The following is a 17,299-nucleotide window of genomic DNA, read 5'->3' on the forward strand; positions in this document are numbered from 1 at the left end:
AAGGTTTTTTGCTTATAGAGGTTTCAAATATTAAACTGAAAATAGCAACACTTTGTGAAAGAACAAGGGAATGTTTTTAAAATACTAAATAGTTATTAATTGTACTGTATGTATAATGATATTAAAATTCTTTCATAGAGTTTTTGTGTGAATTAATTCCAGAGTATTCATGCTTTCCTACACAAATATTTTTTTCCTAAATATTTAACTTATTTTATTAATATTAACAGTGCAAACTTCAGCTTGCCCTGTAGGACTTGTTTCTAGCCAATAACAAGTATAGAAGAAAGTTTCTAGCCAATACCAAGTATAGAAATGCATTTGTTCCCTTTCACAATGGTATTATCCATTTCACATTGGATAATCAATTATCCTTTCACCCTGACCTCATATCTTTGGAGTCCTATTTATATCTCCAGTAATATTACTTGTTCATGAAGAGAACTAAAATGTAGCTTGCACTTAACAGTTCACATTTTGCTGGCATTTTATTACTTTGTAGACAAGTATCTTCAGATAATGTTGGTGAATTATGTGGTATGGCACTGACGATTTATGTCTAAGCATAACAAATAACAACAAACAAACAAACAAAAAACAACGTTTTTCTGAAGGAAAATTTTAACTTTTTTTGAAATTTCATAGTCAATTGACTGATAAATATTTTTTTTGTAGTAAATTCTGTCAGATATAAGTAACTAATCCCTGTGGTTTGTACATTGTTAAACACTAAATTAAAACTTAATTAATTTTTCAAATTCCTTGGTAATTCTTCATCTCCTTTTTAATGATTTTCTTTTCAAGTATTAAACAGGTTTGTTTGCATTTGGTCACAAGTGAATGCTTTTATTGTTTTATTTACCAGGAGTTTCCATTTGTGTACTGAACTGTCAACTTAGATAAAAAAGAACACAGAGTTGTATTGATGTTGGCTTTCTGATGGATGTCTTTAAATCTGCACTAATGTAAGCTCAGTCCACTTAACCCAACTAAAATAAAAATAAAAACTTGTGATTTTTTGTAGTTTTATAAAGTGTTGTAATGCATCTGTTTGTGATGGTGGCAGTAGAAACTGAGAATGGTGCACTAAAAGATGTTGGGAAACTGCTACATCTGAAACCTGGAAAGTTTTATATGTTGTTCATTTACCAAAGAAAATTGAGGCTTTTTGCTCTGCAATGAGTCTGTGACATACATTGCAAATCCTAGCTATTGCTTTGAAACCAGATAAAATCTCTTTAGTGCCAGTTATTGGCAGTGAAATTTATCTGTTTGCCTGTGCTTTTTAGGCTAGTCAGCAGAAAAAAATGTAAAATTTCTCAGAAGTAATTTGCCTTCTTTCAATATTTTGTGCTATTAGCAAGAAACTAAAAGTAAATAGAATAGTCTGTTCTTGAGGTGCACAATTTAGAAATGATATTATTGCATATCTAAGCAGAGGGAATATACTGCTTCATTTTATGTGCTTTTATGTATTCTGGCAAGAATTAAATGAAGTTAATAACAAGTTAAAGACCCCTGCCACTTGAAGAAGCTTCCTCTTTGTAACAATAGAAAATGGAATGTTGTTCAGAATGTAATACTCAGCACTGCAAATTATCAAGCTATCCTCTTTTCATTGAACATTGCCATGATAATTTGGAATACTTTTTCAATAGATTATTTAAGTCCTTTCCAAATTTAACGCTAAGTCAGTTTGTCAAAGAAATACGGACTGATTTCAAATATTTCATTGCTTTGTGATGCAGCATGCAAGGAGACCAATAATCAAGATTGTAAAAATAAATGTGATGTTTAAACAGTTTATTCTAAAAACATGAAATATTTCTTTGGCAAGTTAGGTGCTGACTGACATAAATTTAGTTATAGCTGAAATGATCATTTATGTCCATCCTATTGTGCTTACAGTATTTACTGATATATTCAGAAAAATCTCATTCTTAAATTCTACTTATGCACTGATTCAAAGGGCAACACCTTAGTCAACTTTCATACATAAATTAAATGGTAATAGAATCTGTCACATTGTGGTGACTTGATATTTTTTGATTGTGACTAAAATAAAGTCTGTTTTTTCATGGGGCCTTTTTATGGGAGGTTTACCAAAGTGGAACCCATTGCAAAAATGAGAAAAATAAATAAATAAATAAATAAACTCAGTATCCATTGTTTAATGTTTTCATTTTCAAGAATGCTGAGCAATATTTTGTACGATGTTTTATTGTCTGAAGTTAGAACGAAGAAAATACTAGGTAGAACTAAGATGTTCAAGTATAAAAAAATGCATCCTAAACAAAATAGTAGAAAATGTTTTTCCAAAGACAAGGTGATTCATAAAACAAGATATTTTTTGTCTTATCTAAAATTAAAAGGTTAAATAAAAATTGCAACAACAAAGCTGGTGTAAAATAGAGCTTAGACAATAGAATTTTCTTATTACCATATCAAAGTAAACTTTGAGAGCATGAGTATAGCTGTGCAAAGATTATTTTTAGTGTCAGAGGAAGGTGATGCTTGTTAGGTAACAGTTAAATCCATCTGTTATGTTATTAGTGTAACATATCATCAGGTATTTTAAATAATGGGAAATTAGAGGCCTTTGAATTTTAGTGTAATAGAAGAAACACGGATCAACATTAGAAGACAGTATTTAGGCATAAAATAAAATCATATGTTGCAAGATCAAAAATACTGGAAATGTACAATATGGTCCAGTAGGAAGGTAAATGCAAATTATTAAATAAAGTTACTAAAATTAAACATATTTGGAAACCGTGTGTTCTCGTAACAACCTAAACCTCTTCCCTTCCCATCCTGCAAAAAATAAAATGGCTGGTAAATGAGACTGTTAATAATTATGCTATAGATGAGTCTATTAAATCCGATCACCTTGTGAATTTAAACAGAAAAATTATCCCAGCAAGAAGTCAAGTTGCTCTAGTTCTACTTACAATCACATTTGCTCATGTAAAACCACATGGCAAGAAACTAATTTCATGTAATTAGAAATGTATTGTAAGTCCTAGAGACAAAACTTGTGTCTGTGCACACAAGTGGAAGAGACCCCATTTTGCAGTTAACATAAAGTCTTTGTCCAATACATAATGTCTTTGCCCAATACAAAGGCAAAGACACCAGCACAAATGGTACAGTGCTGTGCTTTCAAGAAAAGCAACCATTTTGCAGAACTCCAACGTGCTTTCATAGTTTACCAAGAAATTTCATCAACTCAGTGAAAATGTTCATGACAATGACAGTGCAGACAGACAAGACTTTGTGTCCCTGTTAAATATGTTCTCAGTGCAAGGCTCTCTGAGAGATGGGTTTGTGATGTTAGGCATGAATGGACAAAAAGTAGAGTTAAAAATAAACACCAAAGTTGAGTGCTCTGCAATCATTGAGAGGACAGAAAAATAAGCGAGCACAGAGAAATCACAAAGCCACAGCATTTCAGAATAAGTACTATTATTACTTATGGGAACAGGGAATAATGGAGGTTATTGCTTTTCTGAGATCACATTATATCCTTTTCCTTTCTGTTCTGAACATAGCAAAATTTTTCTTTAAAAGACACTTTCCTTTAAAGACTTTAATTAAGCTTTAGTTGGTTGGTGTGTATTATGAGATACTGAAAACATTAACACTAGAATCAGAGATGGAAAGTAAAACAAAACAAAACAAACAAACAAATAAAAGATCAAAACATTGGAAACACTTAGTGACCAGACTGACAGGACAGTAGCAATTATAAACAAGTTGGGAGTGTGTAAGGCTTTTAAATGCAACAGCTGTATCACAAACAGCTGAGTTTAATATTCAGAATGAAGGAACATGGGGGTTTTAGATGAGCATTTAAGCTTTTATCTTTGTTAAATGAAGGACAAAATTTTGCATTTTGAACTCTTAATTGGCTGGATACTTGTTTGAAGGAGCCTCCTTTTGTGATTGTGTAAGGATCAAAAGATCCTGCTTTTATATGTGCTGGGAAACAGGAGGTTTTGGACCAAAAACAAGAAGGAAGTATGATGTAGTTCTCTGTATTGATTGTACCTCTGCTCCTCAGTGCTGCTGGAATTAAAATATCAACAGTATTCTTGAAAAGACAACTTTTTGAAACTGGGAGAAGTGTTTCAACAGGGACAGGGATACTTCAAATGAGAATCAAAAAATAAGGAAGCAATATATTACATTGGATTTGGTCCCTCCTTCTGTAGCTGAATTACCTGTTGGAAAATATTTCTAAAATATTGAGTAGTAGTGACACTTTTTAAAATTGTATATGATCTTCATACATTAAAATGAAACATTAAGGAGTTTATGCTCAGATGTCAATGAAGGGCTAGAGGCTGCATTCGGCTATGATCTAGCACATAGACTCTAATGCCTCCTGTGGTGGGCAGTTAATTTACTACATGACAGAGAATGGCTTCAGCAGGAGAGACTGTAGAAATCCCAGTCCTGACAGTCTGACAGTACTGTCAGAATTATTTTGTGAGAAGGGGACAAGCAGTGGCCTTTTACACATCCTGGGCCTTGAGTACTAGCTGGTAGGTGGGTGTGGAGTGGGTGAAACATATCTGTGCTTCAGGTGGGTGCTGTGCTTCACAACTTCCCAAGAAATCTGTGCATTGCTTTGTTTCATTGGTTGTTGCTGTTGTTTGGTTGTTTTTTGTTGTTGTTGTTTTAATCCTAAAACAGTTTAGAAATGATTGTGGTTTTGTTTGTTTGTTTGTTTTAAATCCTAAAACAGCTTAGAAATGTTTTTGATATTTCAAATCAAGTAAAACAGGAGAGAGAAGATTCTTAACAAATGCAGACTGTGTCAGAGAGGAAAAAAAAAATGATAGGCAAGTCACAGAGAGCCAAAAAATGTGGCTGGTTTATTTTGGACCAGCATGAGCAGTATTTTTAGTACTTAACAATTCAAAAGTAAAAACTGCAGGAGGGAAATACAAATAATAAAGTTCAAGTAAAACGTGATGGACATGGAGCTACCAGTCGTTAACATGAGTTTTATGCTATGCTATATGAGCAAAATTTAGCTCTATATACTGCTAAATACTCTAAATACATTTTCATGTGACTCATTGAGGAACTTGTGGCAGACTGGTAATTAACTGGTTAGTGCAGGTTATTCTCCATAAGAATGAGATTAAGCCACCATTAAGCATTTGTCTGCCAGCTCAAATATACCGAGGTTATTTACTCAAGAGAGGGAGTAGGTGAATAATGCCAGGCCGAAACAAACATACAACCAAAAACAACAACAATAAAAAAGACTTCTGGTAAAAAACAAAAAAAAAAAAAAAATTAGTTTTAAGACTTAAACTTTTGCACCAAAAGCAAGACAAGGAGTTTCATGTAAAATTAAAACTTCAGTGTATTCTAAGGGATTCATTTTTAATGGTGTCAAAATACAGTGGGCATACCTGCCATTGTTTTGTAGCATTGTAAGTTCATCTATGTCTGAAATTAGTTTCTAATGAGTTTATAACCTTGTTTATTTTAAATCGATAAAATTTCTGAAGAGATCTGTCCTGGCAGCCTTAGGAGGTGAGGGAAGAAGAGATGTTAAAAATATTCTGTTTCTGTACAGAAAAGATTTTTAATTTAAAACATCAAATGTCATAATTGTTCTAAAGCAAAAGCTGTACTCAACCTGTCAAGACTTGATGACAAAACAGTTTTTGTAGCCACTACTAGAGGGAGAAGAGAAGACAACTTAATTAAACTCTATCTTTTTTGAGGACATTAGGCTACTGACAGCATGTGCATGCTAACTGCAATCATACCTCCTGCTGCTGCTGCTGCTAAGAGAAAGCAGCAATAAAAAGGGGCTGCAAGTGACTGCTCTTATGCAGGTTGCTGTGGAAGAGAGGTTTGGGAATGTGTAGTTTTGTCCATTCGGTAGAACATTTCCAAAATTTTAGAGGCAATCTCTAAACATTACAAGCTAGAATGATTCTCTCCATGGTGGGGCGTTGCATTATTGTCACACTGAACTGTTCAAAATCAGAAGTATAGACCCAAAAGAAGATCAATAAAAACCATTAGGAGATGTTGAATTGACTTTTAATTTTGACCCATGGTGAAGTGGGCTTTTTTGGGGGGGCCCCCCCCCCTTTTTGTTGTTGTTGTTTGTTTGTTTGCTTGTTTGTTCTTTTTTTTTTTTTTTCACATATTTGTCTGGGCGACACAAGTAAGACTACCACAGAACCATTAACATAAAGTCTATAATAAAAAAAAATAAAATATGAGAAACAGGAGCTATTTTGTTAGATCTTCCATTCTCATCCCGTTAATTTGTGTTTTATTATTTGGTTGCATTCTCTTGCCATTCCCTTTCTCTTTCATGTGGGAAGAAAAAGGCATGTGTGGGGAGTAAAGGGTGAGGATAATTGCTTTTCTGTCTACCTGCATCACTGTGGTGGAAGTTACAAGCATCAGGTATTGGGTGCACCTGAGGACAGGCAGCATTAGACTTTTGTTGGTATTACTGGGTATTGCTATTAGCTCCTGCTTTCTAGTGCGTAATAAAAATAAATAAATAAGTGTGATCAAGAAGGATCTGAGAAACTCATTTGCAAACTGTCTGAAGCTGAGACTGTTTCTGTAATGTTATCAAGTGACAATGGGTAGATAAAATGCTGTAACAATACAGAGACCAGATGATTTATCTGTACTGCTTGCTGCCCAAGTATCTCAAAATTGACCTGAAAGAATAATTTATCTTTCTGCAAGGTGAAGAGATGAATTCCTTGCCTGACAAGATTGTCTGTTTCTTCTTTTAAGATATTTAATCAATTTTCAGACTATACAGAGTAGGCTTTTTGACTATTGCTTATTATGACTTGCATTGAGATTAACGAGTCATTGCATACAAACCCATCATTAAATTTGGGTTAATTTTTTGCTAAAGTGAAAATAATAAAAAATAAAAACAACCATGTCTTCTCAAATTATTCCAATATTTTGAGCACTGTTCAGCTTAAATATTTAGCTTGTCTCTTATTCTGATTTGTAGACATGAAGTGTTATTTGAACTAAATATGACAATCAAGAACTTGTAAAAATTCTCTGATTCATTTTTTTTTGTCAGGAATTAATATTAACCTTGAAGTAGAAAAGACCATCTTAGGAGCTGGGTAAACAAGGTTCTAATAATCTGTAGGAAAAAAAAAAAAAAAAAAAAAAAAAAAAAGGTAAAAAAAAATTTGCAATTGCTATGTTTTACGGGAAATAGGACCTTTTTTGTCCTTGTTTTGGTTTATAGAGATCTATGTGGCATAATCAAAATATTAATTAATATCATGTTATTAGTAATAAATTCCAGATTTGAATGAAATATTTGAGTGAAAGAGCTGTTTTGTGACTATTTTGTTCAGTTCTCTGACAACTAAAACCATTAAAACTGTGTATGAATGAGATAAAACACGACTGAGGTCCTCTTGTCTCATGTTATAACAGTTACTGTTTTGCTGTATTTGAACTTAAATGAACAAATACATGGGGGACTCATGTCCTTCCCCACCATATGAAGTCTGAAATGCTAGCTGAAATGTATAATTATTCACCAAATTATTTTCTTTCAAATACAGTTTTGGATAGTTGGTAAATTTTGGTTTAATTTTAAATAATGCTTCTGGAGCAAACATAGACATGATTGTGTGATTTCTTGTTATAAAGTAGATTTTGTTTGAGAATTTAAAAAATAAGTAGAATAACTATAAAGAATAACTTTGAAAATCACTTATAAATTTTGCATTGTAGTGGAAGGTGTAAACAACTGGTGATAGTGAATTGACTATAATTGCCCTCCTGTGGGATATTTTAAGCTAAAAGCAGAATTAATTCTTGTTTGTTGGATATAGAAACATCTTTTCAAAATATTGATATTTTTTCCTGTAAATACTTTTTAAAGCTCTGGTTATAATAATTTTGCTTTAGTTATTTTCTTTAGTCTTTTAAGATACAATGTCAGTATGTATAAAGCATGTTTAAAGTTGTCAATTTGGAAGTGTGTACTGAAAGAATGCGATGAAAAGAATAGCACCTGTGTAGGAGGAACTCACTTTTCATTTTTAAATGATGAAAATATTTTTGGTTTGTCTGATATGGTTGATTAAGGCAGTACTTCCAAAGAAAATAAAATTTATTATATTTATATATATATATATATTAAATTGAGTATTCTCATATAAAGACAGAGCAACTTTTGCTAAAGTATAAATAAAGCAAAATTTTAATTTAAAAGCAAAATAAAAGTTTTAATGTTCTTACTTGTTTATCACAAAATACTTTATTTCCATGCCTCAACAGTTTGTGTTAATATTTCTAGTAACAGTTTCTATGATATTTACAATTTAAACTTATATTTTTAATTTAAATGTGTTTATTGTTTCATATGACTTTGTATTTTCAAGAAAAACGTACCATTTTCATGCACATTTCATGGAACTCAGGTTCTGTAGAAAACTTTAGAACATTCCACTTAGAGACAATTTAATTTATTAGTGTTTATTTTCACTTTCCCTTAGGATACTATAATAAGTAACACAGCATAATTAACTGTGAGAGCAATTATATACAAATTCAAGGAGGATTTTATATTCTGGCCACAGGTTTGCATGAAAATCATTTCTGCCTTACTTAAAATTCCGTCTCTTCATTTCATTACATATCTGCCTCAAAGTCTTTGTGTTCATTACTGCAGAGATAAGCATAATGTGATATGGAAGCTTTTAATGCCAATGTCCCCACAAGTTTATACCATATAGTACTGAATGGCTATAGCTGGGCCTAATAGTTTATGTTATCAATATAAGGAGCTGTAGTGCTGTTATTTTTTTTTTTAAGATGTGATGTCCTTTTCTTCATCACTAAACCAAATCTTCAGCAGCTTAGTAAGTGGCTTGGTAAGGCACAATCCTTGACATGAATCACAAAGTTGTTGCTTGGTAGCCCATACTCAATTCTTGGTAATTTTTACAATAGTAGAGTATTAGATAGGGTAGCTTAGCTGTTCAGCTACCTGAATTCCCATTTACTTTTAGCTTACTCAGGTATTTTTATTTTTTTTTATTTTTTATATATATATATATATATTTTTACTCTGGTAAAGAAGAGTTATGGCAATCACCTTGCCATGATTGTGGCTGTTATTCCCTGGGGGATGGGAGAGGGCAGGTGAATCATATCTGCCTCTAGATTGGTATCTTGGGAACTCCTCAGATGGGACTATCACAAAATATTGTACCAGATAAGTTTATGATTTTTGGTAGAGAGTGAAATGAGACAGATGCTTTCATGCATGTGATCTTAGAACTTATGTGAAGTACAGTAAGTTACTAACAAGTATTAAATACAAGTAGTTTATTTATTTATTTATTTATTTTAATTTTGTGGGTTTCTGTAAGGTTTGCTGCTTGTTGCTGAAAGCTACAATTTTTTGTAGGGCTTAATCTAATTTAAATCTTTTGACTATGGGTGTTTGGTGTATTCTATTTTTATGTTTGTTTTACCTCTGTTAATTATAATTAAGGATGTTTAAGACAGAGAACAGGACATGAAACTGGCATAATAATACTCTGCAGAAAGATTTCTCTCCATCTCCATCAGGAACCATCTTGTTCTAGTACAACTTTAAGACAGCAATGCTGCTTCACCAAACTTCCTTCTACAGTGACAGAAGTAGGGATAAGTCTTGGAAAAAGTTTTGAGGCTAGTGACAAAATATGTTTGTCTTTCAGATCCCCAGCTCAAGGGTATAGTGACCAGGTTATATTGCAGGCAAGGCTACTACTTGCAAATGCACCCCGATGGAAGTCTCGATGGAACCAAGGATGACAGCAGTAATTCTAGTAAGTGAATGTCATAGGGGAATGTCTTAATCTCACACGCAGATTGAATCATTCAAGTGTATACATGCAGACACACTTTTAATGTATTTGGAGGGTTTCTGATGTGTTTTGTCAAAAGGAAGAGGGTTCTGTCAATTGGAAGCCTAATAACCCCTGGCACATCTCGTGCAGGATGCTGGCCTAAATGTATTGTATGAAGGTGGAAGTGCCAATGGGGTGAGATATTTAGGCCAGTGTTGTCTTCTGATAATTTTATTAAAATGGTAAAATTATGTAATATTTTTAAAATAAAACAGAAATATATTATTTTTGATTAAGTAACAAACAAAAAAAAGAGAAAGGAATAAAAAACAGATTTGAAAATCTGATCATACAGGCCCTGACTCAACAAAGCAAATAAATGTGTGTCAAACTATCAAAGTCCTGCCTAAAGCAGAGGCCGAAGCGCCTTGCTTTATTGGAGCTAAAGATCCTACAGTCTGTCCCTATACCAGCAAAAGTTCCAATGATTTTAACAGGATTTCTGCCAGTGTGGGGACTGCTACAGTAGGCAGTTTTCAAAAATACTCCAAACAAGAGTGGTCTTGATGGGCAGTGTGGATCATTGCTTTGGTATTATTTTCCTATGATACTGCCACATATTTACATTCAATGGACATATATACATTTGATAACTTAAGCTGCAAATGTTAAACGTATTCTTACTCTAGAAAAAACTTGACTTTTAATTTTCCATTTTGCAAAGAGCATTTGTATTTTGTTTAGTTCAATGATAATGGAATATTTAAGTAATATTTCTATGTGGTCTTGGGGACTATTTTAAAAAATTTAATACAAAGGATTTATCTATTTATTATGCATATATAAATAAGTCTTTAGTTTCCTCAAAAATGTTGGACTTCGGCTGCAGAAATTAAGGGATTTGAGGCTTCTGCTTTTTTGGCAATGCTCCTTGTTTTATTCGTTAATGCATGGCTGACATTTCTAACATATTTCATCAGCAGATAGCATGATCTTCTCTTATTGTTCTATTATTTTTAGAATTGAGAAAAATAATTGACTAATCTATTTTGATTAATATTTCTCTATCTGTGTTTGTTTTCCAAGTGTGTTTTTGTTTGTATGTTTCCATTGTTGTTTTTGTCTTCTCTTTTCCTTAGCATGTTCATCTCTCATGCCCACTTGTGTACTGGACCAAATACTAAGATGTTGTACAGACAAGATTATTCCTTTTTAGAGAAGATTTTCTAATATGAGATCTAAGTAATGTGTCTTAGAGTGCAAGCTTCTATTTCTCTCCCTGTCCAATGTCTTCCTGTCTTTCTCTAATTTTCCACTTCAGTGGAGGTGTTTATGATGGCAAAAATTTTGGAATGTTTTATTTTCTTTTTATTATTTATTTATTTTTTTTAATCTTAGAAAGAAGTGGATTTTGAATCTTTGCAAAGCTAGCCCACCATGCCTTCCTTTCCTCTTTTTTTTTTTTTTTGTTGTTGTTGTTGTAAGCTTTACAAATCTTCCTTTTTTTGTTTATTATTTGTCCTGTCTCTCCCCTCTTCCATGTCTTTCTGCATTTCCATTTGTCTGCCCATCTGTTATTCTTCTCAGTTGCTCCAAATGCAGAATTAATATTTTATAGTATAAATATTTCGAAACATAGAACTTGTCCAAAACCAACCAAATACCAGATTTATTTTGGATGTAATCCATATAATCCATATTTTGGATAAATGTTGTTAGGTAATATTATGTTTTAATTCAACATGACTCAACATGGCTAAAGTGATTCTTTCTACAAAGGGATTTTTACTCTCTAACTGGTGTGCTTCACTGTTTATTTCTTCAGTAGTCCAATGTTATAGTATTGTTAGGTTACACCATAAAGATGTATAAAATCCATGTTGTTTGCCATGAAAACATACAATCTTCACTTTGAATTTTGCCAGTATATTGACTAGTATCCACAATGTATCAGCAGTTGAAAAGATTGATCCATCTGGTATAGTCATGAATATATGATTATGTGTGCTTCTTTTGTTCTGTCAATCTTTCTCCTTAGTTCTTTTCCCTTCCCAGTCCATGACCTCTTGAACTTTTTGTTTTCTATCACTTTTCTCTATTGCAGCATATTTTGTTTTTCCTTTTCTCTTTTACTTTATAAAATAATTTTCTTGTGGATATAATTTCTTGTCTCTGATCTGTTATTTTGTGAGCTCCTTATCATGATAATTCATGTCTGAGAAAATAAATAAACTAGTTAATAAGGTTTGGCAGCTGTAAAGGAAGAAGCACAGCCTCATCCTCCTGTGGGAGGGGAAAATTCTTCTGACCAGTGAACTTGTAGTCTGCCTATTTAATGTACCCAGTGGGCAAAGGGATGGACATATATTAGCTGTCAATAGGACAGACAGTGCACTTACCTTGGTGGTGAGGATGACTTCTGTTTGAAGTGTGTTTCATAAAAAGAGAGAAAATTGAGATTGCTGAAGGTCATGCATCTCTGCCAAGCCTTCCAGGTGTGTGCTGCAGTATTCGTTGTCACTGCAGCCTGTGAAGTAGTCCTCAACACCTGCACAGCCTTTGAGTAGTTCACTGTCTTGGAGAAACCAAAGTGAGTGAATGGCAAGGGACAGAGAAGAGGTTTTTGTTTTCAGCAAGGAAACTGTTTGAAGCTTAGTCATGCTGCTACATTTTGTGCTGTTGAAATTTATTTTATCAAGCAGTGAGAGCACTGCTTGAAGTTAAAATTCCCTCAAGCACAGGTCTTTTTGTACTCGTTTTGTATGTATGCCAATAAACATGTTACATACTATTGGAGTCACAGTTATGGAGAGACAGTGCAGAGAAAGATTGAAATGTAGTCTATTCAGACTGAGTCTTACCATGTTAACACTCATTTTTGTCTTCAAAGCTTCTTTCTAGTCCTCCTTAATGGGGTCTTTTGCTTCTATCTGAAATCAAAATGGGTTGTGCTTTCAGTCAGCTGTTGAAGAGTAACCCATTGTAAAGTGTAAACCATTGTGAATGGAGTGATGGGTTTCAGTTCATTGTTGATATCTCTTTTTATGTATTTTTAGGTAGTTATGTTTTGTGATAGAGTATGAATACAGCTATTGGTTAATGGTGCTTAGTTTCCTCTAATCACATCACCAAAAGAGGACTATTAGTTTAAACTATCTTGTATGTACAGTCTGCATTTTTGCCAAACTCACAGAAATATGGGGAAAGAGGCTTCATTACATTGCTTCTTTTCTTTTAGCTGTTTTTCTCTTTTTCTTTCATTCAGTGCCTTACAATTTCTGGTATATGGTTTTTGTTTGTTTGTTTTAATGAAAGCAGGAGTGCCTGTGGTTAAGGTGGTACACTTAGTTACTGTGATCTTACTCAGCAGGAGTAGTAGGAGTCATATTTTTTTTAGAGTTTAGAGCAATTCTCAGCATTACTTGCTGAAAATGAAACTTACATTGGGGGTAGGTGCTCACAATGATCTCCAGGTACCTCACCATTATTGCTTTGGAAAACCAACCTACCACAGAGAAACTGTAAAGAAATAAATATCCATGTGCTTTTAGTAACAAGCACTACATTCCCCTTTGACTTCCCCATCCAAAAAGTCTCATTTTCAGGCTTTAGTTTATATTCAACATTTTGTCTCACAAATAAAAGGTAGATTTAGTAGGAAAAATAATCAAGAAACAGGCAATTCTATATCTTTAATTTCTGAGTTTGAAACCCAGTGGCTTATTTTGATTCACATGAAGACAATATGTGAACTCAGACAACCACTGAAAAAATTCAACATTATGATACTTCCCTAGATGCATGGTAATCCTCATTTTAACATTCAGATGTTGCTATTCATGCCTCATATGAAATTACACTAATATTTAAAATATATTAAAAGGGCGTCACTCATTTTTAGCCCTATTTCATAAACAGTAAGTGCCAAATTTAAGATTACCCAAGTAACTATGATTTGGCAATGCTGTGCACATCTCTTGGTTAATTACGCAGCACCACACTTTACTTCTTTCATGACACCTGGTACCTAGAAGAGCTTGTGTTCAGAAATCATGCACCCATTTAATATTCTTTTATTTTAATCCTTTAATGCATGGTCCTAATTATCTGTTTATATGCTCCAAACTGAATGTGAAACTTTTAACTTTTTAATGTTTATCTAAGATATGTACCACTAGAACATTTTGGTTTGAAGATATTAATAAATAATTTTTACAGCATCCTTCTAAGATAAAATAGATAATTAGAAATAAAGCATACAACAATTAAAAACAAACAAACAAACAAACAAACAAAAACTTTCAATGCTTTTAAATTTGTGTTACTAAATTGAAATATTTTCAGTCCGAAGTTTGCAGTTTTTTACTGTAGCCTTCAAGGAATTACACAGGCGTTTATTCATCTATTCAGTACAACCTCTGGAATTTAGGAAAGCCCATTTTTCTTATCAGTGTAGTCTTAGTATGACAAGATCAATGGAGGCCATGTTCAGCCACACTAAAAAGTGCATTTTAATTACATCTTGTGTTATATCTGTCAGGTAGAATGGGTTTGCTCCACGAGAAATGGATGTACAGATCTCTAAATATCAACTTCCCTGCACTCATTATTAGTCTAAAAGATGTTCAGATGGAGTTGTTGTTTTTGCTTGTGGGCCTGTAGATGGAAATAAATTAAAGAAATACTTGCCTTAATCTGATTGCAAATTTGCTATGGGAAGTTTTGTTAACTGACACCAGGACAGCGCATATGCAGAAGAGACAGCAAGTTAATAAGCCTCATGCAATTGGTTTCTAGCAAGTTTCTTGAGAAAAGCAATGATCTGGAATGGCAGTTTTCTTGTAGCTATGTCAGTCATACATACGTGGACTTTCACAGGGATATTGAAATATCTAATTTCAGACATTTCAGATTTAAAGTTAGTATACTATGACAGCAACACAGGACAAACAGGGAAAATGAAACATGTTTATGTTTTGCTCAAGTAAAGGAAGGAGTTATTACTTATCAGAAAGAGGGCTTTTACTATAACTTTGGCTAAAACTTTTGGATGATCAGATTCTAACTCAAATTAATGCCAGCAAATCTCCCCCATGATACCTAAAATAATAACAACTAAATTTTTTCTCTTTTCTGGCCAGTTGTTGAAGTTGACTGCCCTCTGCCTCCATGTTCTGATCTTGTATATGATGAAAGTAGGCTCACATGCATAAGAAAAGGAAGTAAATTCATATGCTTTACAATCATGGATTAGATAGAATACAAAAGAGAGCTAAGGCAGTGTGCACAGGCTCAGAGCTTTGGAGGAGAAAGGGTTTTACTTTCACCATTTCTGTCTATTGGTTTTCTTGATTTCCCTGATGTTCCCACCTCTTATTTGCAGGTGGATTTACCAGGGTTTATACTTAAGTATAAGAAAATTGACTACCAGGCAGAATTTTATTTTCTGGGCTGATCAAGAGTGCTGTCTCTCTCAGCGTATCAGCGTATTCATTGGGCTAGGTTCAAAAAAATCAAGATGTTCAGGGACCTAACTCCCCATTTATTTTTGGTTTTAAATGATTGTCTAAAAGACAGACAGAAGCTAGGGGCATAATTATTTTTTACCATCACTAAGGTAAGAGTAGAGCTTTGGCTGTGCAGATCTGATAAGCCAGCAAACTGTGGAAAGCTTTCTGCTTTTATAAGGCAGGTTCTTATTAGAGTGAGGGATAAAACAAGAAAATCCTTGAAAGGTTTGAAATTTGCAGTTAGACACTGAAGTCTTGCTTGCTAAAGAGTATGGCACAGCCTGGCTGTGGAGGACGTTGATTTTCCTTTGGCCAGCTTAGAAATCACATAGAAAGCACGTAGCTTTCTATGCACATAGAAAAGCACATAGAAATCACATGCCGTGCATTACTGGTGCATGCTTTGCTGATCTCAGTGTGAAGCACATTGCTGAGCATTTATCAATCAATAGTAGACTAGCCTCCCTACTTTCTCCAAAGTCTGAATGCTTTTGTGGTAAATACTGAATATTCAGTATGTGCAGAATTACAGCAATTCATATCACACTCTAAAATTTTATGGTCTTACACTAATTACAACAGCTCTTACTATCTCTGATTAATAGTTGGTGGCAATAGAAGATACATTATGTCCCCTCTTCATGCTTTCTAAATTCGCCAGTATCTCTAAGCCACTCCAGTATTTTTTTTTCCCTTGTTTTCTTTTCTTTTCTTTTCTTTTTTTTCTTTTTTCTATTTTTGCAGCTTTTTTATGGGTAGTATAGTAAATGAAGTCTACATTCCACAAGTTTTGACTGAACCTCAGTGATTTAAGTTTATTTTTCACTAGCAGTTTTTCATGTTTGTTTGTTTTTGTTTTGTTTTGTTTGTTTTTGTTTTTGTGTGTGTGTGTTCACCTTTTTTCCTAATAAAATTATTGTTTTTTTTTTTCTTCCTGGCATCCCCCAAATATTTGCTGCCCAGCCTCTATAGGGTGTTCATATCCAGGTTGTATCCTGGAATTTGTTTTCTTCTAGAAAGAAAACAAAATTAACTGCCTGTCTGTCCCTTTCTGTTTCATTTATTTCTTGGTCCATTTAGCCTGAGTAAAAAGCCCTGATGGTAAATTCCCTCCAAAACCTAGTTTTACTGTGACAGACTCATCCTACACCACCTTAAATAGTGTTTTTTTTTTTTTTTTTTTTTTTTTTTTTTTTTTTTTTTTTTTTTTTCTGTTTTTGACATTGTTTCATTTGAGGGTAATTGCTATTTTTTAAAACTTCCAAATTATATTGAACATTTGAAAGTCCTCAAGTCAGGTAGTGCTTAACCTATATACTCTTAGGATATCTTGTCTGTTAGTACTATATTTCACTGGTTTACATTTATTTTTTATAAATTAGAGAGGGAATCTTGTTTGTATGCAGTATTTTTACAGAGACCAGCCCAGTAAGAGCCTATCATGACAGACTTTCATAAACTACTGAAATTCAGATACTTCATATTTGTGCTAATTCTTATCTGATGTCATCTCTTCTATTTTTCTTTGTAAATCCACAATGTTTCTGTTTGTATGAAACTTCTGTTCCATAACTTTTCTGTTGTTCCAGAGGTCTTTTTAATACAATTTTCTTTCTACAGCTACCATTACAGTTTCTGGCTCACTTTGTGTCTTCCTAAAAAGAAAAAAGATCTTATGGAACATATGATCCTATATGTGTTTTTTTTCTACATGAGAATATTCCAGAGAATGTTGCTACTGAAGGAAAAGGGTGTTTTCTTTTTTTCTTTTTCTTTTTTCTTTTTCTTTTCTTTTTCTTTTCTTTTTCTTTTCTTTTTCTTTTCTTTTTTCTTTTCTTTTTCTTTCTTTTCTTTTCTTTTCTTTTCTTTTCTTTTCTTTTCTTTTCTTTTCTTTTCTTTTCTTTTCTT

General features: G+C 33.1%; 1 protein-coding gene across 6 annotated transcripts in view; it reads left to right on the forward strand.

Annotated features, from left to right (window-relative positions):
• The window catches only part of FGF14 (fibroblast growth factor 14), a 410,996-nt gene that overhangs the window by 290,522 nt on the left and 103,175 nt on the right, over positions 1-17,299 (forward strand). For 4 of the 6 annotated variants that reach the window (XM_035318587.1, XM_035318596.1, XM_035318622.1 and 1 more), the window contains one exon: positions 9,750-9,860. The exons of the other annotated variants lie outside the window; for them this stretch is intronic. In XM_035318587.1, the coding sequence (XP_035174478.1) occupies positions 9,750-9,860 (111 nt within the window). The remainder of the gene's footprint in view (positions 1-9,749; positions 9,861-17,299) is intronic. 6 annotated transcript variants of the gene reach the window in all.

This window comes from Oxyura jamaicensis, chromosome 1, assembly GCF_011077185.1.
Source record: "Oxyura jamaicensis isolate SHBP4307 breed ruddy duck chromosome 1, BPBGC_Ojam_1.0, whole genome shotgun sequence".
Taxonomy (NCBI): domain Eukaryota; kingdom Metazoa; phylum Chordata; class Aves; order Anseriformes; family Anatidae; genus Oxyura; species Oxyura jamaicensis.